We start from the raw sequence: 27774 nt of genomic DNA, 5'->3' as shown, positions 1-27774 counted from the left end.
TCAATTAGTTAAACTGCAGGAATGTCTTAAAGATATTAAGGCCTGGATGACCTCTAATTTCCTGCTTCTAAATTCAGATCAAACTGAAGTTCTTGTACTCGGCCCCACAAATCTTAGAAACATGGTGTCTAACCAGATACTTACTCTGGATGGCATTACTTTGGCCTCCAGTAACACTGTGAGAAATCTTGGAGTCATTTTTGACCAGGATATGTCCTTCAATGCACATATTAAACAAATATGTAGGACCGCTTTTTTGCATTTGTGCAATATTTCTAAAATTGTGATGCTGAAAAGTTAATTCATGCATTTATTACTTCTAGGCTGGACTATTGTAATTCATTATTATCAGGCTGTCCTAAAAGCTCCCTGAAAAGCCTTCAGCTGATCCAAAATGCTGCAGCTAGAGTACTGACAGGGACTAGAAAAACAGAGCATATTTCTCCCATATTGGCTTCTCTTCATTGGCTCCCTGTTAAATCTAGAATAGAATTTAAAATTCTTCTCCTCACATACAAGGTCTTGAATAATCAGGCCCCATCTTATCTCAAAGACCTCATAGTCCCATATCACCCCAACAGAGCACTTCGCTCTCAGACTGCTGGCTTACTTGTGGTTCCTAGGATACTTAAGAGTAGAATGGGAGGCAGAGCCTTCAGCTTTCAGGTGCCTCTTCTGTGGAACCAGCTCCCAGCTTGGATTCAGGAGACAGACACCCTCTCTATTTTTAAAACCTTTCTTTATGATAAAGCTTACCAAACCCAGATCCACGCTGCTGCTCTCCACAAAGTCTGATGAAATTCAGCTTGATGTTTGTGCATTCTTTCTATCTATCAGAAAAACAAACAGCACTGGAATCATACCCCCACCAAGGAAAAGCCAATGTAATTGATATTTTCTGAGGGTTGGAAGCTCCAGTCCTCAGAGCACACTCTTTATGAGATTATTTTTTTCGTGAGCATCATGAATTCAGATTTCTCAGAGCTTACTTGATCGTGCCCATTTGTTTGCCTCGCAGATTTTTTTGCCTTTGATTTCTCTGTGCATCACTGGAAGGCATAAATCTGGAGGTGTCGTCATTCACTGATGCAAATTTGTTGAAAGAAACTGAAGGAAATGTCAGGATGCCACATTTTATGAGCCTTTCCTGAGCCAAAGTTACAGTTGTCTCCTCCATTGGACTTGTGTAATTGGATGTGTTAGGTTGGGACTTAATGGTGTCCACATGTGTGTATTCACACTTTACACACTGGTGTGACATTCACACGTGTGATTGGCTCTCACTGTAGCCCTGGAGAGGAGGAGGTGTCTTCTTTCTGTAGATTGTGATCATGTGTGAAGGTGGCAGACATCATCTGAGCTCTGCTGTGGAGCAGAGAAGCTGCGCTGCTTCAGGTGGAGGCGGCAGAGAGCACACAGCAGGACGCGCTCTGATGTTAACATGCAAACATCAAGAATCAAGAATCAAGAATGCCTTTATTAGTCCCACAAATGGGGAAATTGCAGTTAACAGAACATCCATCCAAAACAAAAACATAACACAGACAGGGGGGGGGGGACAGATGTCTGAGGTCATGCAACCGTTTCTCAACGGCGCTACCTTTAGCAGAGAGACAGAAAGAGATACATTGGGATAGTTAGGTTCAAAAAATCATCTCATACTGTGTTCATAAAGAACACCTTACGAGGTTCCAAAAAACACCTCAGCAAAAAGCATATTGCACATATAAAGCCGGGATAGCAGTATGGTGGGTAGGGTCAGGGTCAGGAGGGGACGCAGACGGAGACGAGAGGGTGGGGGCATTGTGGAGCCCAGATGCCAGCTCCCAGGCAAACAGTTTGCTGATAGTGATGGAAGTTCATCAGCAGCCTTGGTACACCAGATCCAGCTTCACAAATCACAGAGAGGGCTGAGGGGGATAGCGGCCTTCACACATAGTTCTGGAGAGATATGATTGCCAGCCAAGGCCGGCTAGGGAGCCGAATTCTGATAATGCAGATGTTGTTTTGGAACAGGCTGCTTGTTTTTTCAACAGCCTTCAGTCTCACTGGGAAACCATTCAATAAATCCAATAATCCAAATTCATTAGTTACCGTCCTCACTGAGCAGAACCGTACCTTATCTCCAGATCGAACCCCTCTCACCTGCTACTCCCCAAGTCTACGGCTCAGGTTCATCAGGCTTTGAGTCTGAGTCTGTACCATTCTGGTCAGCCCATCCACCTGGGTCGGCAGCCTCTGCAGATGTCGAACTGCCGTCCAGGTTTTCTTGATTTCTCGGTAAATCAGGTATCCTCCAAGCCCAAACAGAAAAGATACCGCTACCAGATAGCCAAATATGTAAGCGTCTTCCACGTCTTCCACCTCTAGGGCCGAGAAGCACACAGGTCTCCACGAGCTCCAGGAGTCGATGACGTATCCAACCGGGTCTGTTCCACTCGGACACGCAGGCTCCCCTTTCCCAGATCTCATAGTGGAAAAAATTCGATCCATGGTCTTGAAGGCCCAGTTTGCCAAATCCATATTGCTCTCAATCTTATTCTTATTCGAACAGTGTGCAAGAGACGCTCTCACAGCAAGCAGCAAGCAGGAAAGATAGGGAGGGCAGGGAGAGAGATAGAATGCGACCGTCCCCGTCAGAGGCTGGAGCAAGAAGCATTATGACCCACAAACAGCTCTGAATGTTTTTGCTGAAACCATTAAATACACACTCACCACCCACTTTGTTAGGTACAGCTGTTCAACTGTTTGTTAACTCAAATATTTTGTCAGGCAATCACAAGGCAGCAGCTCAGCACATTTAGGCGTGTAGACGGGGCGAAGACGACCTGCTGAAGTTGAAGCTCAGTATCAGAATGAGGAAGGAAGGTGATCTAAGTGACTTTGAATGTGGAATGGTTGGTCTGAGTGTTTCTGAGCTGCTGGGATTTTCCCTCACAGCATGTGTGGGGTTCACAGAGAAGGTCTGATGCAGAGGAAATATCCAGCGAGCAGCAGCTCGTTGATGTCAGAGGTCAGAGAAGAATGATCAGACTGCTTCGAGCTGATCCGATCTCATCTTTTATTGATTGTATAACTGCTGTTAAAAAATGGCTAAGTGATAACAGTTTGGTGTTAAATCATCAAAAAACTGAGTGTATTTTATTTGGTGATGCCGCTGCCATAGACACCAGTGTTCTGCCTTTTAAGTTAAACACTACAGTTAAAAATCTTGGAGTCTTGTTTGATCAGGAATTCAATTTTGACAGATTAACTCTATAGTCCAAACTAGTTTTTATTACTTGCGTCTACTGACTAAAGTCAAATCTTTTGTAGATCGCACTGATTTAGAGAGGGCAATTCACGCTCTTATTAGTTCCAGACTTGACTATTGCAACAGCCTTTACATTGGTGTTCGTCAGTCTTCTCTGAGACGACTTCAACTCGTCCAAAATGCTGCTGCTCGTCTCTTAACTAACACCCCTAGACGTGATCATATTACGCCTATTTTGTTCATTCTCCATTGGCTTCCTGTTCATTATATAATTCATTTTAAAATCTTATTGTTTGTTTTTAAAGTGTTGAATGGATTGGCCCCACCGTACTTATCAGATCTTTTAAGTTTTGCTGTATACGAGAGATCTTTGAGGTCTTCTAAACGTCTTTTATTAGATGTCCCAAGAACCAGGTTAAAGCATTGGGGTGATCGGGCCTTTTCAGTGGCTGCACCCCGACTGTGGAACAGCCTTCCTTTAGATTTCCGACTTATTTCAGATCTGAAAATTTTTAAATCTAAACTTAAGACTTATTTGTTTAAACAGGCTTTTAATACCATGTAATGGAACGATCTTATTTTTGTCTTCTGTGATGTAATATTATTTATATTTAATGTAATTGATTTATTTTATTGTATATTTGTAAAGTGCTTTGGTCACCTTGTCGGTTGTGTTAAGCGCTATATAAATGAATAAATGAAAATGAATGAATAAGAAGGAAACAGGAACTCAGTTGTTACAACCAACGTGTGCAGAAGAGCATCTCTGAATGCACATCTGCTGCCTTCTGCTGGCATGCTGGGTGTCCCTCCTGTAGGCTAAGAACAGGAAACTGAGGCTGCAGTTCACACAGACTCACCAACACAGGACAACAGAAGACTGAGAAACACCGCCCGGTCTCACGGGTCTTTCTGCTGCAGCGGTCAGATGCTTTCTTGAACATCACCGTGAGTTCACTGCACTCAGACGGCCTCCACAGTCACAGATCTCAGTCCAGCAGAGCACCTCTGGGATGTGGAGGAATGGGAGGTTCTCATCAGCAGCAGCTGTGAGGCTGTCCTGAGAACATGGACCAAAACCTCTGAAGAAGGTTTCCAGCACCACGAAGAAAGAAAGCAGCTCTGAAGGAAAAAGGCTCCAACCCGGGACTAGCAGGCATGCCTAATAAAGTATTTAATTAAAAAGGTAATTTAAAAACACTTTAATGGCATAAGGTAAATGTAAAAAGGAACTAAATCTGCTCAGCAGGCTTCCAGAACTTGACCTTCAGGGGAGGAGCTAAAGGGGGCTGCAGCAAGCCCCAGCTAACCTGGTACATAAGGATGATTTTGAACTGCGATTCATGCAAAGCTACTCTGAGACAGTCTGTGAGTGAAAATGGAGGGGCCCACTTTAAAACCACTAAACTTCATATGTTGAATTGAGGATTTTCAGCAGCTCATCAAAAGTGAGATGTGTCAGTTTGAATGTGGAACGCTTCAGTCTGTCAGACATGTTTAATGATCATTCAGGTAAACGTAAGCATGAACTCATTAAAACATCATGCTTCAGCTGTGATGGGTGCATGAGGTAGAAGAACAAACCAAACAGTGACTCTGGAAGCACAGATGAGAACTTCAGGATGTTTAGTTTCCCAGCTTCCTGGGAGGACAGGAGTGAATCAGGCCCTCAGAGGCTGTTAGCTCACCATCTGTCCCTGTAATGTGCAGAGACCTGTTAGACATTCACACCGGCGTTTATCACGGCCCGCTTTAGCTCCACCTAAGTTTTTATCTGCTCGCAGTCACACGGCCTGTTAGCAAAAACACTGCAGACTTCACTGACTCAGGATCAGCTGGTCCAGGCGTGCCTGTGTGATGCATCGTCTGCTATCTTTGTCATATCTGCCCATATGTTCAAGTCAGTGAAGTGACTTCCTGCTTCCTGCTTTTACAAGCTGCACTCATCAGAAACGTGCTGCACAGGCCTCAGAGCGCACTGATGCACTGATGCCACGCCAGCAGCAGCTGCTCTTCAGCACCACTATACATGTGAAGACGTGCGAATCAGTGCTCCTAACGTGGAGCACGTCTACATCGTAGTTTTACTGTCGCTGCTTAACTGCAGTGCACTCAGTACTAAACTTTAAATAACTGCAGGAGACAAAGCAAGCCTGTCTCTCCTCCACTCACACTGCTTCCTGTCAGATTCTTAATTAGGTCAAATCAGAACACATAGTGAGTGCACTGATGGAGCTGAAGGTGTTGATGGATGGAGGAAGGATGCTGCTCTTTGTTGTGTGGATGAGAGCAGAGCGGATGCAGCCCGATTGAAGGATTGTGGTACAATGAGCTCAGCTTCCTTACATGAGAGCAGGACGACCTGACTGAAAGAGGCGACGGGAAAAGGTGTTTCATCGGCGGGCGCGTCGCACATCTGTAAAGACATCCGAGTGTTTGCAGCTCTGTGCTTGTTTTGTACTGTTGTCATTTCTGAGCCTTTCTTCTCATTCTGAGGTGTGAAAACTTTGAATCTCTGTGGACGTGGAGTCTCAGAATAAACTAAATTAGTTTTATTTGGAATAAGAATTCAAACTCATTGCCTCAGAAACCTGAATCACACCGATGATAGTCAGAGTGAGTGGTTTATGGAGGATTACAAAAGATTAGTCACATGAGCTCCATGTAGTGTGCTGAGTTAAGTGAGTTCTGCTTCATTTTAATTTAAATGCATTTGATAATTCAATTTAGCTGAACAAAACAAAGTAACTCAAACATTTGGATAAAAATTTATTTCATAAAAACTTCAGTTCAGTTCAGTTTTATTTATAAAGCACCAAATCACAACAGTCGCCTCAAGGTGCTTTGTATTGTAGGTAAAGACCCTACAATAATACAGAGAAAACCCAACAGTCTAAACGACCCCCTATGAGCAGCACTTGGTGACAGTGGGAAGGAAAAAGTCCCTTTAACAGGAAGAAACCTCCATCAGAACCAGGCTCGGGGGGGGGGGGGGTCATCTGCTGAGGGGGGAGACAGAGATTAATTAATGATTAATGATTGAATGCAGAGTGGGGTATAAACACAGAGAGTGAAGAAGAAACATCTATTTTTTCCTCTTTGAATCAAACCCACAGCAGTTTGTCAGCAGTCGTGACCTTTAACCTGTTCAGGTGTGCTGCAGGACACAAATTTTCTTTTCACGTTTCTCATCTCAGCTTTCACGATGTTTTTTTGTGTCCCAAACACGATTCTTTGTGTGTAAAATGTAAAGAAAAGCAGTTGACGGGAGCCTGCAGATTTTCAGCCTCGTCCCTGCGCACAGAGATTCCTCCAGATTCTCTGAATCTGATGATATTGTGTCCTATAGATGGTGAGACATTCACAGTCGTCACAATTGAGGATCATTATTCTGAAATTGATGCACAGTTTGTAGATGCAGTTTTTTTGCAGACTGATGAGCCTCTGCCCATCTTCACCTCTGAGAAACTCCGCCTCTCTAAGATGCTCTGTTTATACCCGATCGTGTCGGACCTGCTGCCAGTGAACCTGATCAGCTGCAGATGTTCCTCCAGCTGTTTCCTTTCTTTCTTTTCCATCATTTTGTTGGTGGAATCTGTCCTGACCGCAGCCACACAATCATGGTGTAAACAGGATAAGGACCATAGTGATAACCATAACTTAAACATTAAAACATAAAGTATGAATTATTAAGGAGGTGGTGACAGTGTTGTAGAAGAGGAGGAGGAAATCACTGAAACTGAAACAATGGAGTCCGAGGATGAGGCCAGAAAAGGTGCAGCTATTTTCATCCCAAGTCACAACCATAAAAAAGAAGAAGTGGGGGGGGGGCTGAAATACTGGTTCCCCCTCCCACACTCTGTGCCACCAGTAGAAAGAGAAACGTCTGGACATCAAAGTTGACATGAAAAAAGAGTAAATATGAAAACAGATGGAGGACGAGGAGCAGCTACTGAAAAACTTCCAACCCCTCCAGCATCAGTGATGTGGTGCCAGAAAATGAGATTAGGTGATGGAAGCCATGACATCCAGCAATGATGGAAGTCATTTAACCCTTTAATATGCAGCGGCCACACGCCCACAGCCGCCTTTAACACCCATCTTATTGGTGCCGACACGATCGGGCAAGCGCACTGTGCGTTACTGTAATCACACAACAATTTGTCCCCTTGGAAAAATCCAAATGTTTTCTGAAAGCTGAGAAGTTGCTCTCCACAGCCAACAGAGGGTAATTTCACCGTTGCAGGAAGCCCGCGGATGGCAGCACGTTTGAAGCTCATGGGCCCGCAGTAAATAAAGGGTTAATAAGATAAAGTGACATAAGATCATTTTTAAAAAGAGTTCATATTTCTGCATTTTCACTCAGTATTTTGTGATCTTTACCATCCATCCATCCATCCATTCACTTCCGCTTATCCTGGTCAGGGTCGCGGGGGGGCTGGAGCCTATCCCAGCTGTCATAGGGCGAGAGGCAGGGTACACCCTGAACAGGTCGCCAGCCTGTCACAGGGCCAACACAGAGAGACGAACAACCTTTCACACTCACATTCACACCTAAGGGCAATTTAGATTAGCCAATTAACCTAACCCCAGTAAGTGCATGTCTTTGGAATGTGGGAGGAAACCGGAGTACCCGGAGGAAACCCACGCAAGCACGGGGAGAACATGCAAACTCCACACAGAGAGAGGGAGAGGCCTGGGCCAAGGTGGAATCGAACCCAGGCCTTCCAGATGGTATTCTATCTGTGAGGCAACAGTGCTAACCACTGCGCCACCGTGCTGCCCCCACTGCGCCACCGTGCTGCCCCCACTGCGCGCTGTGATCTTTACATGTCATTTAAAATGTAATTGTTATGTATTTATTTCTAATTCTGTGCATTTTTGGCTCCTGTGTTTTGGAAAAGTGTGAATATTATTATTGTTGTTAATTAAAGATTGTGATAAAGATAAACGTTTTTCAGGCCTTCATCGTGTGCTTGTGTGTGCGCTCTGAGCACGTCTAAATCAGTTTGTAAAGTTCAAACAAGAAACTATGAGTCACAGATTTGTGGGAAACCTTCACTTTCTGCAGTCTTTGTAGTTCTGATTATGATTTTTATCTTCACACAGAGTCAGTCTCTTTGTTAGTTCAGCGGTTGTCGTCCACGTGTGCGTGCTGTTGTGTTCCTCTGAGGTGACCTCTGTTCACTCTGGAGTCTTTTTCGCTCTTTGTTTTCATTTTGTGGCTGCAGGAGTTTTGAAGTAAACGTCATGTTTTCATCATCCTACAATGAAGCCGGGACAAAAACATGGTTAATCATAAAAATAGAAATCGAAGCTTTGAGTCTAAAACTGCCGTTTGGGACAAACAAGATGGCAGAGTGATTACAGCTCTGCTGATTGGAGCACTGAGTCAAGTCGCGCTCTGAAAACGTTCAATTATCTTTCAGCAGATTATTTCATTAAACTCAGAAATTACCGTGAGCTCAGGCACAAAGACGGTTAAACGGCTCTGAGGCGTGTCCGACTCTCATTAATTCATCTTTTCTCTTTTCTCTGTGTTCAGATTCATCTCTGACGAAGATGAGCCCCTGCTCCGAGGCGGGGAAACCCTGTAACCCCTGTCTGGATGCGGCGAAGGCTTGTAACCTCAACGAGACGTGTAAACGTCTCCGATCGGCCTACAACTCCATCTGCAGCAAGGCCACGCCCCCGCAGCCCTCCGCGGCCTATCAGGAGCCGTGCAGCAAGAAGAGGTGTCAGAAGGTGGGTGCAGCGATTCGAGTTTAACGTGAAATCTCGAAGGTCTGAGAACTTTGCCCGTCTTACAGTCGGTAATGAAAAGTTTGAGTTCACGAAGCTCAAACTGAGGAAGGCTGCATACATCCAGACTTCAAACAGTGATACCACTGCAGCATCCTGCTGGCTCAGGTTTAAAGACTGGGTGAAGTGCCCCCCCAGGTCACAGGTCACTGGCAGCAGATGGAGGTTCTTTCTGTGCTCCAACACTTTGCAGAGAGAAATAAGAAAAAGGAGGCAAAGGAAAAGAGTCGGGTAACTAACTTAAAGAGAAGCAGCACCGTCTCCAGAAGCATAAAACATCTGTGCAAACATCGATCCTCTTTGTTGAGTCTCTTCATGTGTATGAAAGATTCACCCTTTGGTTTCTGAAGCTCATTCTTGCCTCCTCTGTCCTCCTGCAAAATCAATCTCAGCACAAAGCTGACGATTCTTAAAGTGCATCTGGAGGCTGCAGGAGGAGTATTAATGGAGCATGCACAGGTGTGACCTTTGCAGAACAGTTTTTACCTTCAACATAGAAAAGAGGCGTGGCCACAGGTGGAATATACAAACCACAGAGGGAGGAGGACTCTTAAAAACACGTCATTTGTATCTGTGATCCACATGATCTTCTGGCTGGACTGTGAATGTAAGTGAATGTGAATGTAGATGGAAACATAGTTGCAACCTCTTTATCAGTTAATTGCCGTATCATCACAAACAGATTGCACGAGTCCATCTTACTGCTGTTTTATCGCCGTCTTGATGGTTGCAGGCCTGGTCTCTGTCTTTGAAGCAACCGTTTCAAACAAGATGGCAAGTTTGTTGCACACGGTCACAGAAACTTTGGCTCCAACCTCTGTTTGCCCTGCTGTGACTGCAGCATTAGAGCATGGAAACAGCTGTGACAAATGTTTGCTGAGTGAGCGAATCAGCAACATCCAATCAAATTTCAGAATCTCACTCAGCAAACTGGAGCGCCGCCTTCTTGGATGGTCTGTTAGTCCAATGAAACCACAGCATTAAAAATGCTCCAAAAGGTTCCAACAGCACAAACTTGGTCCAGAGGTCCAGTTCAGGGACTCCAGTTAGCTGAGATGAAGCCTAGCAGACAGCTAGCAGCTACAGCCGCCTGTGTCTCAGCAGGGGTGGCTTTAGCTCAAATGCTAGAACAGGTCACCTGCCTGTCGGAAGGTTGGTGGTTTGATCCCTGGCTGCTCCAGTCTGCGTGCCGAGATACTTGGGTGAGATGCAGAACCCCAAGTTGCTCTCTGATGCATCTGTTGGAGTATGAATGAGTGTGAATGTTAGATAGAAAGCACTTGAGCGTAGAAAGAAGTGTGTGAATGGGTAAATGAGGCACGTTGTATGAAGTCCTTTGAGTGCTCAAAGTAGAGTAGAAAAGCACTATATAAGAATGACTCCATTTACCATTCTCCAAAATAAAGTGCAGTAATGTTTTATGATCCTTTTGACTGGCATGATTTCAAACAGTTTGTGTCAGAGCACAGCGCTGTAATCATGGCACTGCTTTATCTGAGAAACTAAAAGCTTTCTGAAGGCTAAAAGGTTATTAACATTTCATTTTCCTCCTTTTTTCTCTGAAGCTGTTTCTGCATGTGCTAACAGCTTCAAATGTATCTGCTCTGTCTCACCTTTGTTTTTACATCAGTGGACAAATTATACAGACTCTTTATTGAGGTAAAACCCTTTAAAAATAGTTGAGTAAAAGCAAACATCCAGTTCTTAGAACATGTTTTTAATATGGTTATTTTCCACCTGAAAAAACATCTGATTTCAGCTGCAAAGGCTCCGAGGCTGTACTGAACAACCTCAGGCTGTATGGATCAGAGTCTCTCAGGAAGATTTTGAAATCCAATAAGTCTCTGTGTCACCAGGCCGCAGCCAGAGCCAAAAAACTGCAGCAAAATTGACATTTTTCCTTCCACCTCCATTCCAGTGTACAATGGAGCATTTTTAATAGCTTCCATTCAGTGATTCTGATGTTCCTGAAACTGCTCTCAAACAGATTTAATGTAAAAGAAATACACTGAGCAGCATTTTAACGTGAGGATCCTGAACGTGTCACACCTGGAAACATCAGATCAGACAGATGCAAAGATTATAACTCCTGTAATGCTGGACTGTTTGGTGTTTTGGTCTAGTTCAGGGAAGCTCAAATCCAGGCCTCGAGGTCCGGTGTCCTGCAGGTTTTAGATGTGTCCCTGATCCAACACACCTGAGTCAAGTGGCTGAATTACCTCCTCAGTATGCAGTCAAGTTCTCCAGAGTCCTGCTAATGACTTCTATATTTGACTCAGGTGTGTTGAAGCAGAGACACATCTGAAATCTGCAGGACACCGGACCTCGAGGCCTGGATTTGAGGATCCCTGATCTAGTTGTTTCCTGTTTGAACCTGTTTACAGGTTGTAGTTTGGGCTTCAATAGTGAAGCATACTTTAAAGGTAGTAACACCCTGTTTTATTCAGTCAGACCTGAAAGCAGAAACTCAGCAGGAAAGTGTTCACTGAGCTCAGTCATCAGGTGAGCAGGAGGCTCATTTTCTCATAGATGTCTAACAGTCACACCACAGAAGTGCACGCTGCCTTTACAAACATTTGTGAAAGAACAGGTTGTTCTTAAGAGCTCACTGAATTAGAGTGGAAAAAAGTCCAAGGGAACAGTTTTCCCTGCCTCGGATAGGGCTACCGGGGCCCCACCCTGGAGCCAAGCCTGGCAATGGAGCACCTGGTGGCCGAGCCTTAGCCTGTGGGGCCTGGCCAGGTGCAACCTGAGGAGGAGACATGGGTCCGGCCTTCTGTAGGACCACCACCTGCAGGAGGTGTCATAGGCATCAGGTGCAATGTGTGTCAGACAGTGGCCATGGGCGGAGGCCCTGGTGGACCAATCCCCAGCTATCGAGACTGGTTTTTGGGGCATAGAACCTCACCTCTCTGGTGGGGAAGGAACCTGTGCTAGTGTGTGAGGTTGAGAGATACTGACTAGATATAGTTGGGCTCACCTGAATGCATGGTCTGGGCTCTGGGACCAGTCTCCTGGAGAGGGGCTGGACTCTGTTCCAGTCTGGAGTTGCCCTCAGTGAGAGAAGGCGGGCTGGAGTGGGTATCCTTGCATCACCTTGGCTTGCTGCCTGTACATGGACGTTTTCACTGGTGAATTAGAGGATTGCTTCCCTGCGCCTTCAGGCCAGAGAACAGGTCCTGACTGTTGTTTGCAAACACCCAACTGGATCCATTCTTGGATCCACTGAGTAGGGTGCTCAAGGGTGCTTCATCCGGTGACTCCGTTGTCCTACTGAGAGACTTCAGTGCTCATGTGGGCCTGGAGATCTGGGGTGGTGCCTCTGGAGAGTCCGTCTGTTAGTCAAACCTCGAGGAACAACGTGGTTTTCATCCTGGTTGCAGAACCAGCTCTTTATCCTCTCAAAGGTATTTGAGTATGTGGGAGTTTGCCCATCCAGTCTACATGTGTTTTGTGGACTTGGAGAAGGCATTCGACCGTGTCCCTCGGGGTATCCTGTGGGGGGGTGCTGCAGGAGTCGAGGATGTCTGGCCCTGTGTTATGAGCCATTTAGTCCGTGTACATTGCAGTGGACTTGTTTCCTGTTGGTGTTGGACTTCACCAGGGCTGCCCTTTGTCACAGAGTCATAATTTTTATGAACAGATTTTCTAAGTGCAGCCAGGTGGCAGAAGGCTTCCACTTTGGTGGCCTCAGAGTCTCATCTCTGCTTTATGCAGATGATGCGGTTCTGTTGGCTTCATCAGGTGGTGGCCTCCAGCTCACAGTGGAATGGTTCACAGCTGAGTGTGAAGCAGCTGGCATGAGAATTACTGCCTCCAAGTCTGACCTGTGGTCACACGCTTTGGGTAGTGACCGAAAGAACGAAATCGCAGATACAAGCTTCCTCCGAACAGTGGCTGGCAGCAATGTGTGTCAAACAGTTGGAACAAAGCAACAAAAGGTTAGAAAAATAAGTGGTACTGAAAACAGGAACATTTTGCAACTAATCAGGTTCACTGGAAGGAGGTCCATGACAGGATCAGGTATAAAAAGAGCATCTTAGAGAGGCAGAGTTTTTCAGAGGGAAAGATGGGCAGAGGTTCACCAATCTGCAAAAAACTACTTGTCTACAAACTGTGAAACAATCAGAATAATGTGAATATCTCATAACATCATCGAAGGACTCTGAGAATCTGGAGAAATCACTGTGTGCAGAGAGGAGGCTGTAAGCCTGTGTGTTTATGCAGCACTGCAGTAAAAACAGGCCTGATCCTGTCCCTGTAATCACTGCATGGGCTCAGGAACACAGCTCAGCGTGCCATCCACACATGCAGCTTTACAGCCTTTAACACCGAGCCTGTCACTGGTTACAATGTTTATGTCCTTAATGACTCGACAGTTTGTCTTGTCGGAAAAATCCAAAAGGTTTCTGAAAGCTGAGAAAGTGCTCTTCACGGCACCGCTTCAATGTGGTTATTACTGTAATTTAACTTGTGCTGTTACAGGAAGTCCATGAACAATGGTTTGTGTTAAAGGTAGTGCATCACATACATAATAGCGATGCTGCTCCATAAGAGCCCGAACAGCTTCCCAGTTGTTAAAGAAAGTCGGCCTTCCCCCCCTTCCAGATACTCTTTTCTAATTCGGGTGTGTTCATATGCCAGATAAATGTAGACACGCACCTACTCAGCTCCCCAAAACAGATCTGGGAATAGAAACTGAGACAGCTTGAAGCAGGGACAGAAATTTTGGCACAGCTGAGTGAGGCGCAGGGAGGGCCGATCACCTCTCTGTGCTGCTGTGGGCAAAGCTTTAAGGTGAAGGACACATCCACGCTGTCAGATGTATAAATGTTCCTGAATGCTAACCACCATAAAACAACATGTCAAAAATGTTACCTGTAGTCTGCTCTCTGCTCTTGTCGCTCACACATGTACCAGATTTCAGACTCGCGTCCTCGTCTTCTTTACCTTTATTTCCCGTTCTGTGTTTCAGGCCCTGCGGCAGTTTTTTGAGCGGGTGCCATGGGAGCTGAGCTACCCCCTGCTGTTCTGCTCATGCCCGGACCAGGCCTGCGCCGAGCGCCGCCGTCGCACCATCGTCCCGTCCTGCTCCCACCAGGAAAGGCACAAAGCCAGCTGTCTGGAGCTGCGCCGCACCTGCCACTCGGACGCCCTGTGCAGGTGAGCGGCCTTCGTTAGGCCTCGTTAGGGCTCCTCAGCATGATTACCATTGAGCCAGGGGAGGAACTAATCAGAGAAATCAGCAGCTTGAGAGCTTAATTGGAAGAAATCTCACAGCCTTTCAGGTGAAAATTACACATTTGATTGATAACTGCTGTCATTAAAGGTGAGAGAGGCTTGAAGAGGGGGAAGTGAACACTTCACCCCCCCCTTCAGTGACTGCGGGCGAGGCGTCCTTGAAGACTGGATGATTTTCCCTGCATGAATATGAGCTGAATGCACTGTTGGAGGCAGGAAGAGAAGCTTTGAGACCGAAAACCTCCAGCACACGTTCCTCTGCTAATCTGACCTGAGCGTGAGGTCATGTGACTGACGGTGGACGGCTGCAAAGGTCCCAGAGTAATCAGAAATAATGCCATCCATAGTTTCTATTGATCAAAGCAGCAGGTACAGGAAATATTAACTGAACAGAACGAATGCTTCAGGCGTGGGTCGGTTCTTCCAAACATCCGATTTGATCTGGTTTTATGCTTCTGTCACATCCAAGCAGCACCAGAATGAACTGGGAATGAACTGGGAATGAACTGGGAATGACGATGATATGATTACGGTCGACTTTTATCATCATCTTCATTCATTCCTCTCACTCAATTAAAAATAAAAACAACGAAAATATCACAATATCAACTGGAATAAAGTTCAGAAGATTTCTCAGAATTGTTTTTTACTAAAATATTTAGAAAAATTAAAATTAAATAAAATAAAATTAAATAATGAAATTATCAATTATATTACATTGTATAATATAATATAATATATTAAATGTAAAAAAAAAATCATAACAATGTAAAAAATGTTCTCAAAAAATATCTTAAATAGAAAAATATGAATACAATTTATCAAAAATATTTGGAAATTTTTAGACCATAAAAATGAAACAGGTGGAGAAAAATAATAACATTTAAAATAAGTATAAAACAATGAATCACTTAAAGATATTAAAATATCACAATAGACAAAAATAAATAAAAAATAAATATGCTGCCAAAAAATTACAAATAATATAATAAAATGTCTGGAAAATATTTGAAACATTTTACAATAAAATTCAATAAGACAAAAATGTGTAAATGAAATATCTACATGTTAAAAATTACCTAAAAATATTCTGAAAAAAAAACTATTAATAAGATGTGTGAATAATATTGATAAAATGTCCAATGAAACTAACATAACTAAAATATCAAATTTATATTAAAAAAATCTTAATAAAATATGTAAACATGGACTACTGGAGGTCCTGCACAGAGAACTCTGTGAGCAGGAATGTCAGTGAAGAACATGAATAGAACTACATTAGAGTTCGAGCATTTATTAATGTTGCAGGATTGAAGCTGTGCACACATTTGTTGAGGCTGTGGGAGGAGCGCTGAGGCTGATCGGGAGCTGTAATCAGGCGTGCAGCGGCCTCCCATCCACTCAGCCTGTAGGTCACTTTGTATCACTGCCTTCAATCTGCCGCTCGCTGCTCTGATGCTGGTATTTTTTTCCATTTCCCGCTGCACACTTCCAGCATTCTCACGGGTGTAACGTCAAGGCCGAGCTCACGGGGCTGCTTTCCTGAAGCGTCTGCAGCAGTCAGAGAGCTAAATGTGAATTCTTGTGCCGAAAGGTTCGTTTAGTGATGCTCTTTACTTGTAATCAAACACAGCGTGCTGAAAAGGATTTCTTTCTGTGTGGGTGTCGGGGTCAGACTCATCTCATCTAGCTTATTAATGTGTGCATGCGCATGTGTGTGTGTGTGTGTGTCAGAGATGTTACTGCGTGTGACCCTGCACTCAGCCGGGCAGCAGAGGGCTCAGCCTGGAGGGTCGAGGTTAAGCACTCGATGGACTCGTCTGATTAAAATGAGCACATTCAGGTCTCTGCACAGTTCTGTGTGTCTCCTCTGTCAGTGATGAAAGCTGCTTCAGAGCAGACAAGAAGAAAAATCTCATGTGTCTAGAAATGTGAGCAGATGTTTGGCATGTCTGTAAAAACCAGATCACCACCCAAACATTCATCACCTCCGTGACTGAGGAGATGAAGTCCACGGAGTCAGAGTTCACCAGAGGACATCAGGACTCAGAGTGAAGGGCACAGGAAGAGGGGCAACAGTCAGAGCAGGGAGGGCGATCGCACGGGCAGGAAGTGAAATGAAAAAAGAATTGGTATGAAGATACATTCTCACAACAATGTTTTCACATGGCACGGCTCTCTGAAGGTCCCACCACAGCATTTCAGTGGGACAGACGGCCTCACGTGTGCCTCTAGGATACTTTGGTATCCAGAGGAGTTCGTGCTCCACTCGGTGACTGCTGAGCCCAAATCCTCAGCCCTCCTCCTCCATGCTGACAGCTGCTCTGAGGTTTCCTCCTAACGTGCTGAGCATCATGGACTGCATGGAGCATCCACTTTGTTCAGACCTGAGCACCAGAAGAGATGTTTTTAACTCAAACAGTTGCTGGAAAGCTTTGACTCTAATTCTGAGGATATTTGCTGAATCCTGAAAGACTCGTTGAACCATGCGGATGATTTCCCCCTCACTTCAGTCTCACCCTTATAAAAGATTTCCAGAAACTTTCTCCAGGAACAGCCGGAGTCTGACGGAGTCTTTGGCAGGGGGCCAGGGTTTACCCACCTACAAAGAACCTGCTGTACCTCATTTATCGAGCCAAGATTGTTCTGGCAGTTCTCCATCCATCCCCTACTGTATGCTTTCAGTCACATGTTTTGCCAAACTTTGTCTTCCGTGTCAGGATGAGTTCTTGAGCGGAGTTAGAGATAAGCGTGTAAACACTGACACTTGTAAAGAACAAACCTCCTCTGCTGCGTGAGCCGCTTTGGCTGCAGACAACAGAGACCGAGAGGAGAGCCAATGAAGGGAAGCCTGGACCAGCTGAGCTCTGGATGCTGATTCCCTCTCAGAGGCTTAGCTGCTTGTTGCTTCAGCAGCACCTCACTGTGATGGTCTACCACAGCAGGGTGTATTTACACTTTTCATCCTAAAGACATTTCACCTGATGCTCTTATTGCTCCCACAGGTTCTTATTAGGAATGTGTGTTTCCAGCATTAAAAAAGACAGCGTCTTTAATCGGCTAATTCAACCTGATCTGGGCCGCGTTTGGACAGATGTCAACATACTAGCAGATGCTGAGTGGGCCACACGTGGCCCAGAAATCACGAGTCCAGCCTTGGTTGCTGTGGCATGTGTGGGGTTGCCCAGATGTGGCTCAGAGTCAGCAGGTTCCACTCGACACGGGTTATGGCAGGTGCTGGGTGGGTGCCATGTGGCCCTGTTGTCATGAGTCGGGTTTGAGATGGACTCGTGGGCTATTTGAGGTAAATGTCTCACCACACCTGAATTCTAGTCCATACAACTTGATTTGGCTGCGTTCCAGCAGCCAGACTCACCCTGAGTCAGTGCCTTTGGATTAAAACCAAACGTGGCCCCGAGAAAACTGCAGGTTTGGTCCCCGTTTGGACCGAACCGTCATATGAACCCGAGTCCGACAGAGCTGACAGAGGTGCCTGTGGATGATCGGCCCGGCCCTACAGACGCTCACAGCTGTTTACGAGCTCTTGCTTGATCATCATCATCTTCAGCTGAGAAGAGAAGAGAAGAGAAGCAGCAGAGATAAATCACTGCCTGTAAGTGGGAGTAGGACCACAGACAGAAGCCCTGCCCTGCAGAGCCCACCAACCTGAAGGCAAAGACTCCACATAAATCTCCCCAAAGCCCCCCACGAGTCGCCTCCCTCCCTCCAGAATGCACTCTGCAGCAGGTGACGGCTTCACACCAGTATCACACATGGAGCATGAATCATGTTTGATTGCCTGTAAAAAGAATCCGGAGCAGGCTCGTTCTTTTCCTTTTAGCCTCCATTAACCCCGGATGGAGAGCGGAGAGCCGCATAATCACGGGAATCCCGCAGGTCCTCGGGGTCTCGGCGGCCTCGGAGGGTGCCTCGCCTCCCGCTGAGGCTGAAAGCAGACAGGAAGAAGCAACTGCTGGGGGGAGCGGCTCTGAGTGACAGAAGGAGTAATTAAATATGGCCTTTGCCACAAGTAATGTAGGAGAAACCTACAGAGAGCTCTAAAAGGTTTTTGGACTTCATTTGCATTTCAAATAAGAGTGCAGTCACACCTACTGTTAATTTCAGAGAGCCAAAGAAGGCAGCAGCTCTGAAAGTTCTCACTGCAAACACAAAGAAGAAAAGGACCCTCATCTGAACCTCTCCATCAGGAACACTGCTGCTCATTCTGTGTAGGACTGTTCTGCAGATCTCTGCATACAGTCATGGTTTAAACGTCTCAGATTTTAAAGATTTCTTTTTTTAACTTTGACATCTTCCATCCATCGTCTCTGCGCAGCAGTCTGGTCACATTTTACCAGACCAACTGGACACCTACAGGCTGCAGCAGCCTGATGATGGAGTGCAGATGTGTGATAGAGTAATATGTGGAACCAGCGGGAGGCCTTTTATCTTTGCCCCGGCAGCAGAAAAGACAGAGGTCACGATAGAGAGAACAACACAAAGTGGAATGAAACCAACTGTTGAAAACACATCTGTCCACTGTGGCCGTCGTTCCTCCTGCTGCGGTCGCATCCTTTCTGCTTTACACCAGTCACCATCTGACCTGTGCCCCTCACTGATGGAGTTATGCAGCGAGCTGCTGGTTTGTTGGAGCAAGGCACACAAGCGAGCCTCCATTGTTTGGATTCCTGTAATCCCAAAGCCAACAGAGCTTCACAAACAGACCTGAGTGTGGGCTGTAAATCTACCTGAACTCAGGAGTTACCTGTCTGAATGCAGCCGCAGCTTTCTGAAAACCCTCAGAGTTCAGGGCCGAGGGCAGATGTTCATGGAGCTGTGTCTGCTCAGTGCTGTCAGTGTGTTTCTGCATCCCTTCAGCCATCAGAGGCACAGGTACGGTCTGTGTGAGCTCTGCAGGGCTGATTAGTGGAACAGACAGCACTGAGTGAATATGTATTTTTGTGGCTGCACAGACTCCCGCTGAAGCTGCGCACCGAACTCCAAACAGCGCTCGGTGGAGATAATTTGCCGCCTGGGTTTGGATCTCATTATGATGCACAAACACGGCGTAGACATGTGGTGTTTGCTCTGAGTATCAGGGTGACCAGCAGGGAGGGGCTGCTCTGTGCTTCATGGCGTCATTGTGCAGAAATGAAATGATGTGACGCCCCCGTGACGTTCCTCCTGAAAGTTTAACCTCGCTGCGCATGTGATTAGTTTCCTCATCTCGCGCTCATCTGTCTGTGTTTGGTGATTAGCCGCTTTGTTTTCTCTTGATGTTCTCTTTAATTAAGAGTCCCAGAGTGGGAATGCCCATTTGCATATTTACATATTTGCATAGCTTATGAGCTGCCGGGCTGCCGCTCTCGCTCTGCATCAGGATGGTTCGCCCTTGGTCACACCTGTGGTTATATTGCTTTCTGCTCCATCTCTGCAGGGTGAGCTCGTCTTATTTCCCCCGTAAAGGCTCATCCTCACTCCCACCCCCACCCCCGCTCCTCAGCCTCCTGTAAAGCAGCCTTCAGACGAGCACAGAGGAAATGAGATGAATCACTCGTTGCTTTTGTGTAAACTCACACGCACGCAGGCGCAGAGCGGCGGGCGTCCTCTGTGACCTACAGAAAAGAGGCAGCTATTTCCATCCCGCCGCCACCTCACCTCACTGACCGTGTAATGGAGCGCTGCCGTGCCGAGATTGGCTCCCTCGCCTTAAAACAGCGCTCAGCCGCTGCTGCTGGCGGCTCTGGGAAAGCAGTTTAGCTCCACGGACCTCAGCACACGAGTGTGTGTGTTTGCATACATCCTGCTGTCATTACGGCGAGTGTTCTCGCTTTGATGGGGGTCATAAGGAATCTGATACACATAAATCCACATATTTGCCAGATGTGTCCCAGTGGAAACCTCCAACGAGTCTATCAGAAGTTAAGTTAGGAGTTCTCTGGAGTTTTAAAAGGGTCAGTTCACAGAAATGACAAAAGAGCAGAGTTTTTTTTTTCCTGAAGTGTGTCAGAAACATTCTGCAGTAACAGCTCAGAGAGGAGGAGGAAACAAACCCCAGCATCATGTTACTTTACCTTTCTCTGCCTTCTTCAGCTGAACGTGCACTCAGGCTGTGAGACGACTCCCTGCGCTGGTTTCCAGTTACTCGTGTTTACGCCCAGGTCATATTTTTATCCATGCTCTCTGAGCATAGGAAAAGCTTTCTAATGAAGTTAAAGTTTATCTCTGCAGAGCTGCACAGGTTCTCCCTGATTCCCTCCGTGTCACTGCCAACAGGAGCTGGACATGTGGGACGTAAATGGACTAGTTCTTATATAGCGCTTTTCTACTCAGATATGAGCACTCAAAGCACTTATACAACACGTTTTACATTTACCCATGCACACCCATTCATACAAGCACTTCCATGATTACTTAATTAAGCTAAGTGCTTTAATTATCTAACATTCACTCACATTCATACTCCGACGGAACGGTCGGAGAGCAACTTGGGGTTAAGTATCTTGCCCAAGGATACATTGGCATGCAGCCCGCAGTAGCCAGGAATTGAACCACTGACCTTCCAATCAGTAGGTGACCTGCTCTACCTACTGAGCTACAGCCACCCCACCGTGTGCATTACTTTTAGTTATGCACTGCTTTCAGTTATATAAACTGCTTCAAATATGGTGGAAACAAGAGAATCCCACATAGTAAAGAAAGAGGTAAAAGTCTGAGGAAGGCATTCACAGTTTAGCCAAACACTAAAAACTGGTTTTAAGGAGAGATTTAAAGGACGTCACAGAGTTGGCCCCTCTGAGATCTGCAGGCAGGGAACTCGTGGAGCCCGACCTGCTGAGGCTCGAGTCTTTGGAACTGCTAACGAGGCCCTGCTGGAAGATCTCGGGGAGCATCGGGTCCATATTGAGGCAGCAGCTCGCAGATGGAGGAGGGAGCCTGACGGTGATCTAACAGGCAGCCTGTGAGGGCTGCGAGGACTGCTGTAACTCAGTCACTTCTTCTGCTGCGTGTTAAAAGCCGAGCAGCAGCATCTGTGCACATTAGTGTTAAAGTGCATTACAGCAGCCGAGGGTGGAAGAAATAAAAGCATGGATGAGTCTGACTGAGACAGGAGGGAGCAGATCGCTCCAAACTCGGTGACACAGGACTGCGTAACCTCCGACACCTGTGGATCAAAAGAGAGGTCAGAGTCAAAGGTCACGAGGATCTTTAAGATCAATAGTATTGTTGGTGCCACATAAGACCCGGTGTGAGACCTCAGAGGTGCCAGGCTTTAACGGGACATGAGATGAGAAAACTGAAGTCACGGTGAGTCTCGAGATTTGCACAGAAATGTTAAATAAAAAGGACCCAGCATGGATCTCTGGGGTGCCCCACAAGCTGCTCTCCCTCGTATACCTCCCCAGATTCACCTGTGCTCTGTTCACTGCTGTCCAGGTGCTGTCCTGATACTTAGTCTGGCTTCAACATCAGTACTTAACTTCCTGCTTATTTATTGCACCTTATAATAACTCGGTTCAGGTGAACATATTGTAATTTATGAGTCATTGTTATAGATCTGCGTTATTGATATGAACAGTACAACTTAGAATAGATTGAATTATTGTTTTCTCGGTGGCCGTTATGCTGCAGGCTCATTTTTCCTCTGAAGTCAGGTTCTTTATTTTTACTAAATCTTTTTGTAATCATGGCTCCGTACGTGCAGGGTCAGGGTCAGGGTCAGGGTCGTATTCTGCTGTCTGACCTCGACACAAGGACAGGAGAGTGAGGAGAAACATCCACATGATGGTTTTCTGTTGAATCATTTCTGGGTTTGGGAGCACGCTGCAGTTAGAGGAATTAAAGGGACAGTTCCACCTTCTGTCAGACGTTCCTGTCTGGAGTCAGACGTGAGGATCGATCGATCGCTTCCAAAAATGGAACCTGAGGCGGAGCTTCACTTCTCCACAAGCATCACGAAGAGGAAACCATCTCCAAACGCTCCACTGTGATGCAAACTGCATGATGACAATATAGAAACTGATTTTTTAAGTTTCCATACTCTCCCATTGGTGGCTCAACAGTGGTCCAAAAACGCTGAAGTATTCACACGTTTGCTTCATGGTTCCTGAGTCCATCAGAACGAGCTTCCCGTTCACTGCACAGCAGAGCTCGGCCACACAGTAAACGCTCACTAACAGGTTCTAATGATGTCATGTCAGCTGCTACAGGTGTGAGGATGTGATTGCAGGGTTTATTTTGCAGGGTACAGCGGTTTGAGGTGATGTTGAGTTTTCCTCCTTCCTTCAGAATCATAATCCTTCTCACGGAGGCGATATGCTTCACTGCCTCTTGTTGTGGTCTTTCCTTTGGGAACTGATGAATTTTTATTCCTGTTTTCTCTGTGCGGATGAGTTGATGTTGAAGGTGTGAATTCAGCGTGTTAACCCGTATTTTTGCCTTGTAGTGTCTGCACTTTATTTTTTATGCACAATAAATTTCCTAATTAGATCAAAAGTTTGTCGAGGCATGTACACCAACAAGTACTCAAATCATAAATCATTTATTACACACATGAATGAATGAATGGTTTCACACTGTGTGCCTAACTCATGATGACATGTGGAGCATTTACACATTGGAGATGACAAATTATAATTAAATACCCCATTAGAAAATCTGCATTTCATATTTATTAGCCATGGATTTATGATCACTTTATGATCATTTGCTTATAAAATGTCACATTCATTATCTTCTAAGTAATCAGTGACACTCGTAGGTCTACATACCACTCAGTACAAGCTGGAGTAAATGATCAGCGTCTCACAGCTGTTAGCTGAGGTACAACGTTAGCAGCAGGTCAGCGGGCTGCTTCCTCAGACGTTCCCCCACCAGCCCACAGACCTGATGTCCTGACTCTAGTGGAGGTCGTCGCTCGGTGACGCCAACAGAAACACATCAAAAACAAATAGCAAAGATGAAACGATGAGGCCAAAGAACCAGAAACTCTTCACCCCTCCGGTGTCATGTTTGCTGCTGTGGCTGACCCCAGTGCAGGACTTCACAGGATGATTAACTGTGGTGGGAATGAAGAGAAATAGCCACCCACTGTGACTGCCGTCAGAACGGGCGGAGGGGTTGCAGCTGGCAGAGCGGTCAGCTGCCATGGCGAGGCTTGGGCTCGAGGCTGAGGTGGAGCGCAGCGTTGGTGGTACTTTTGCCAGCCAGCTGACCCGCCCAGGGGCAGGCGAGTGCCAGCAAACTGTGCCTGGCCTTCGGGGGTGATCCAGGGCTTCCACCTGACCTTTTCACACTGGTAATAGTCCATTATCCTCCTGTAGATCACAGTCCGCCGGGTCCATTTCCTGGTTGCGTCATACTGTCAAGTTCTGCTGGCGCAGGCGAAGCAATGCAGGACTCAGAGAGCTATACCTAATCCTAAACTTTATTTACAACATCACACATAAAGCGAGGCTGGTCAGGTGCCAGCAGTATGCATTACTAAACTTGAACATGACATGAACTAAGAACATGAAGCAGTCAGGAGGGCAGTGACTACAGCACTGACCATACAGAAACGAGGACGCGACAACAAACACAGACAAGATACACACAGAGGGATAATGAGGGAGTGGGCAACAGGTGAGGAGCGCAGCTGAACACAATACACAGACAAGACACAGGGAAGTGAAACTAAACACAAAGCACAAGGAACACAAGACTGTCAAACTAAACACAAGACATGAGACGAAACAGATACACTGTAACAGAAAACCACGGTAACCTAAAATCCAAACTCATAACTCAAAGAAACAAGGTGCAGTGGGCCACCAGCCCAGGATCATGACATTCAGTCCATAGAGACAGCCCCACCAAAGCCCAACAGCCAGGAGTGAGTCTGACTGACTGCTGGTGATGCAAACAAGCTCTCTCTACAGGTGTACAGGTGCCCCGAAGAGCCTGTGAAAGCGAGCTCGAGGCCCAAGCGTACCACCCACGGTCAATGCGATTAAATGTCTTCTGCAGGTCCACAGAACACAAGCAGACTGTCGGGGTTCCCTCATGGCCTCCAATGTCCTCGAGATTATGAAGAGCTGGTCCAGCGTTCCACAACCAGCTGCACCTGAATCTGATGCTCCACTTATAGACCGACTCTCCTCTCCAGCTCCCTGCTGTAGGCCTTTGCAGGGAGGCTGTGGGGTGTGATCCCTGATTCTGGACCACAGCCTCCCTCACACCTTTTTCCAGGGAAGTCTCCAGTTTACTTCCACTTGGTTCCTTCAGAAAACTGCAGCTCCAAACAGTCTATTTAGTGACTGTTAACGTGCTGCTGTGATGTGTTACAAGGCCAAATAGAAAGAGAATAATGTGCACTGAGTAAGTGTGTGTGTGTGTGTGTGTGCGTGTGCGTGTGCATGTGCGTGTGTGTGTGCGTGTGTGTGTGTGTGTGTGTGTGTGTGTGTGTGTGTGTGTGTGTGTGTGTGTGTGCTTTGTTTATCCTTGTTAATGCAGACCTGATAATTGAATAACTCTCGAGGGATCTCTGAGTCTGTTACAGCGTGACTGACAAGTCAGGGTCAAAGGAGGGTGTAGAGAGGTGGGGGTGTGAGGACTGTGGCATTAAACCCTCTCTGACACACACGCTGCATGGATGCAGTAAATCACAGTATATGCTCTAAATGTGTGTCAGAATGTACAGACAAGCTAATTGGATGCATTCACTTCAGTGTGTGTGTGTGTGTGTGTGTGTGTGTGTGTGTGTGTCCCTGTCACAGTGAATATGTGGTGCTGCCTGACAGTCAGTAATGAGGGCATTTAGACTCACTCAGCCTCGCTGTAATTTCATTTTAATATTCTTCACCTTCACTTGCACACACACACACACACACACACACACACACACGCACGCACACACACACACACACACAGACTGCACAGCTCAGAGACGACGCAGCTGCACCGAGGACTACAGCACACTCATGGAAATGTCATGAGAGCAAATAGCTCGGCCGATTTCATTTACTGCAGGCAGCGAACAAGAAGAAATACTAAATATTAATAGAAGAAGATCTGTAGGTGTGAAGGATTACAGCGCATTGTGTGAGCGGGTGGCAGTTTGGTGGGTGTGTATGTGTTAATTCATTTTATTTGAAATCTGGATTTTTATTCATACAAAACCAACAGTTAGACACAAGCCCCCTGGAGACCTGGACACCTGGACACCTGGACACCTGGAGACCTGGACACCTGGACACCTGGAGACTGTGCTCTGTGGCTTGGCTCTGATACACAGCAGACCCTCATAGCTGCAGAAGAACCCATTAAGACCTGACCTGAGGAGCAGCTGCACTTAGTCCTACATCACACCAACTGTTGCTCCACCATGGGCACCTCTGCAGCTCAGACTCACTGAAATAACCCCGCATGTGAAACGTTAACACTGTCAGTGTGGATAATGGGAGTGAAATGGAGCACCACAGGGAATGCATAAGGATGTGTGTCCACAGTCAGCCTCATTTCAGAGCTCTTCTGATTGTTGCTAGGCTACAAAATCCCATCTTAAGACAGAAATAAGCAGCGGCCATGACCAGTTTCTGCTCTGCCATTGGTCACAGTGTTGATGTTGTCATGGCCAGTCAAAACTGCCGCCTGTGGACACCGCCTCTTAATATTTCAAAAACATACATGATCATAAGTGATCAGATAGATGCTAGCTGTAAGTGCAGCGAAACAAAAATATTTTAAATATAAATATTGCATATTTTTAAATATTTTATTTATGTAATAAAGACTTGAAATGTCTAAAATTCTGAGTAAAAACTAAGGAGTTAGCAGTTCAAACTTTTACCTAACGGTACACGTGCTAGCTAAAGAGCAGAACTGAGTGTCCGGTAAGTCGGGCGGTAAAGCGAGGCCTTGAGGACGGCTGCAGACGCTGCTTCCTGTTAGGCTGCTCTGATGTCCGCCGCCCGGAGTGAAGCTGAACGAAGCTCGAGCTGAAGTTTAAAGTGAGCTCAGATGAACGTTTGAACATGAGACGTGTTGATGAAGGCGATGCCTCAAAGGAAGGAAAGACTCAGATTCTAACATGTGTGCTCAGAGCTCTGAACCTCTGCTGGCTCCACAAGCTTCAGGCATATTTACTTCTTCCTTGGACTAACCCTGGAATCTGGACTCTAATTCAAAGGAAACATCCCGGGTCAGACTCAGCACACTGCGTTTGCTCCACCGCTCTCTCGGCCGATCATTAGTGGAGATGAAACTTTAACGAGCCCTGCAGGGAAATGAGAGCTCAGGCAGGATTTGATCAAGTAGTTCCACCAGTGCTCGGCTAAATCTGCCCCAACTCCTCTCTGACCTTCACGTGTCACCACCAACTGCTTCCTGGATGGAAGAAGTGCTTTGTGTCAGGATAAAATACTGTCTCATTATCTTATTGGAGATAACAGCTACAAGAATCTAGATATGAACTTCCAGCACATCTGTCCTCGGGTTCCTGTGAGTCACAGACCGGAGGAAAGACTCAGAAACATCCGGACCAACTCAAAGAACTCTCTAAAACCCTCTCAGTGTTTGGAAACAGTTAATTATGTGAGTGTAGTTTCAAACTGTGATGCTTCTCTGGTCGTGTTAAACTTCATGTTTAACAGACATGACGGGAATTAAGTCCTTCACAATGAGCTCATTAAAAGAAATCTGAAAATATAATTATTGGAACAAAGAAAAATCATTTTTAAAGATTATTTAAGAATCTGAGGATGCATCTGCCACAGAACAGCAGAGCTGGGAGGCCCACCCCTGGGTGAGAGCAGGTTCACCCTGAGCACATGTGACAGCCCGGATCAGTCACCCTGGAGTGAAGCTGCACTCTCCACTGTTTAATGGATGGAGCAAAGAGGCGCTGCATCTCTGTGAGAGTTACAGGGGAACTTTTAGAGCCTCCAGCAGGTTCTGGAGGTTGTGGTTCCTCTGAGACCTTCTGAGCTTCACAGCTACAAAGACTACATGTGAGCAGCAGGTCTGAGGCAGCTGAGATCACCTTCATCACTCTGAGCTTTCCAGCAGGTCAAAGGGGATCAATTTATCATGTTTAGCCTCCAAACTGAAGCATGACCAACTCTGAGCTGTTATCATCAGCACTCAGAATCAAAGAAAAGGATGCTCTGCACCAACCCTGATGCTGCACCTTTACTGTGGCGTCAGGCCAAGCACACACACTCAGTTCAGTCCTGGTGCTTCCTCCTGAGATGGTCATCCTGGATCGTTGTTAAAGGTTTAAACCACAAATCTGAAAAGTTGGAGCTGCTTACTGTGGGTCAGTGAAAGGAGGCGGGTCCTCATAATGTGGCTGTGTAAACACACACACACACACACACTCGGTGACCTCAGAAAGTCGCACTGCAGTCAGGCCTGTCAGACTGCATCACTCTCTGCAGTTGAGAGACAAGCAAACACTTTTACGTGTTCTCTGTCGAGCACTCGGGGACATAACGCAT

General features: G+C 46.1%; 1 protein-coding gene across 1 annotated transcript in view; it reads left to right on the top strand.

The window, feature by feature from the left end:
- LOC115777064 (GDNF family receptor alpha-2-like) overlaps positions 1 to 27774 on the top strand; it is a 129704-nt gene that overhangs the window by 84326 nt on the left and 17604 nt on the right. Inside the window, exons 4-5 of the mRNA XM_030724885.1 lie at positions 8799 to 8998; positions 14031 to 14218. Coding sequence (XP_030580745.1) covers positions 8799 to 8998; positions 14031 to 14218 — 388 coding nt within the window. The remainder of the gene's footprint in view (positions 1 to 8798; positions 8999 to 14030; positions 14219 to 27774) is intronic.

This window comes from Archocentrus centrarchus, unplaced genomic scaffold (genome assembly GCF_007364275.1).
Source record: "Archocentrus centrarchus isolate MPI-CPG fArcCen1 unplaced genomic scaffold, fArcCen1 scaffold_42_ctg1, whole genome shotgun sequence".
NCBI lineage: Eukaryota > Metazoa > Chordata > Actinopteri > Cichliformes > Cichlidae > Archocentrus > Archocentrus centrarchus.
Note: the sequence above shows the minus strand (reverse complement) of the source record. Positions and strands in the feature narration are given on the sequence as shown.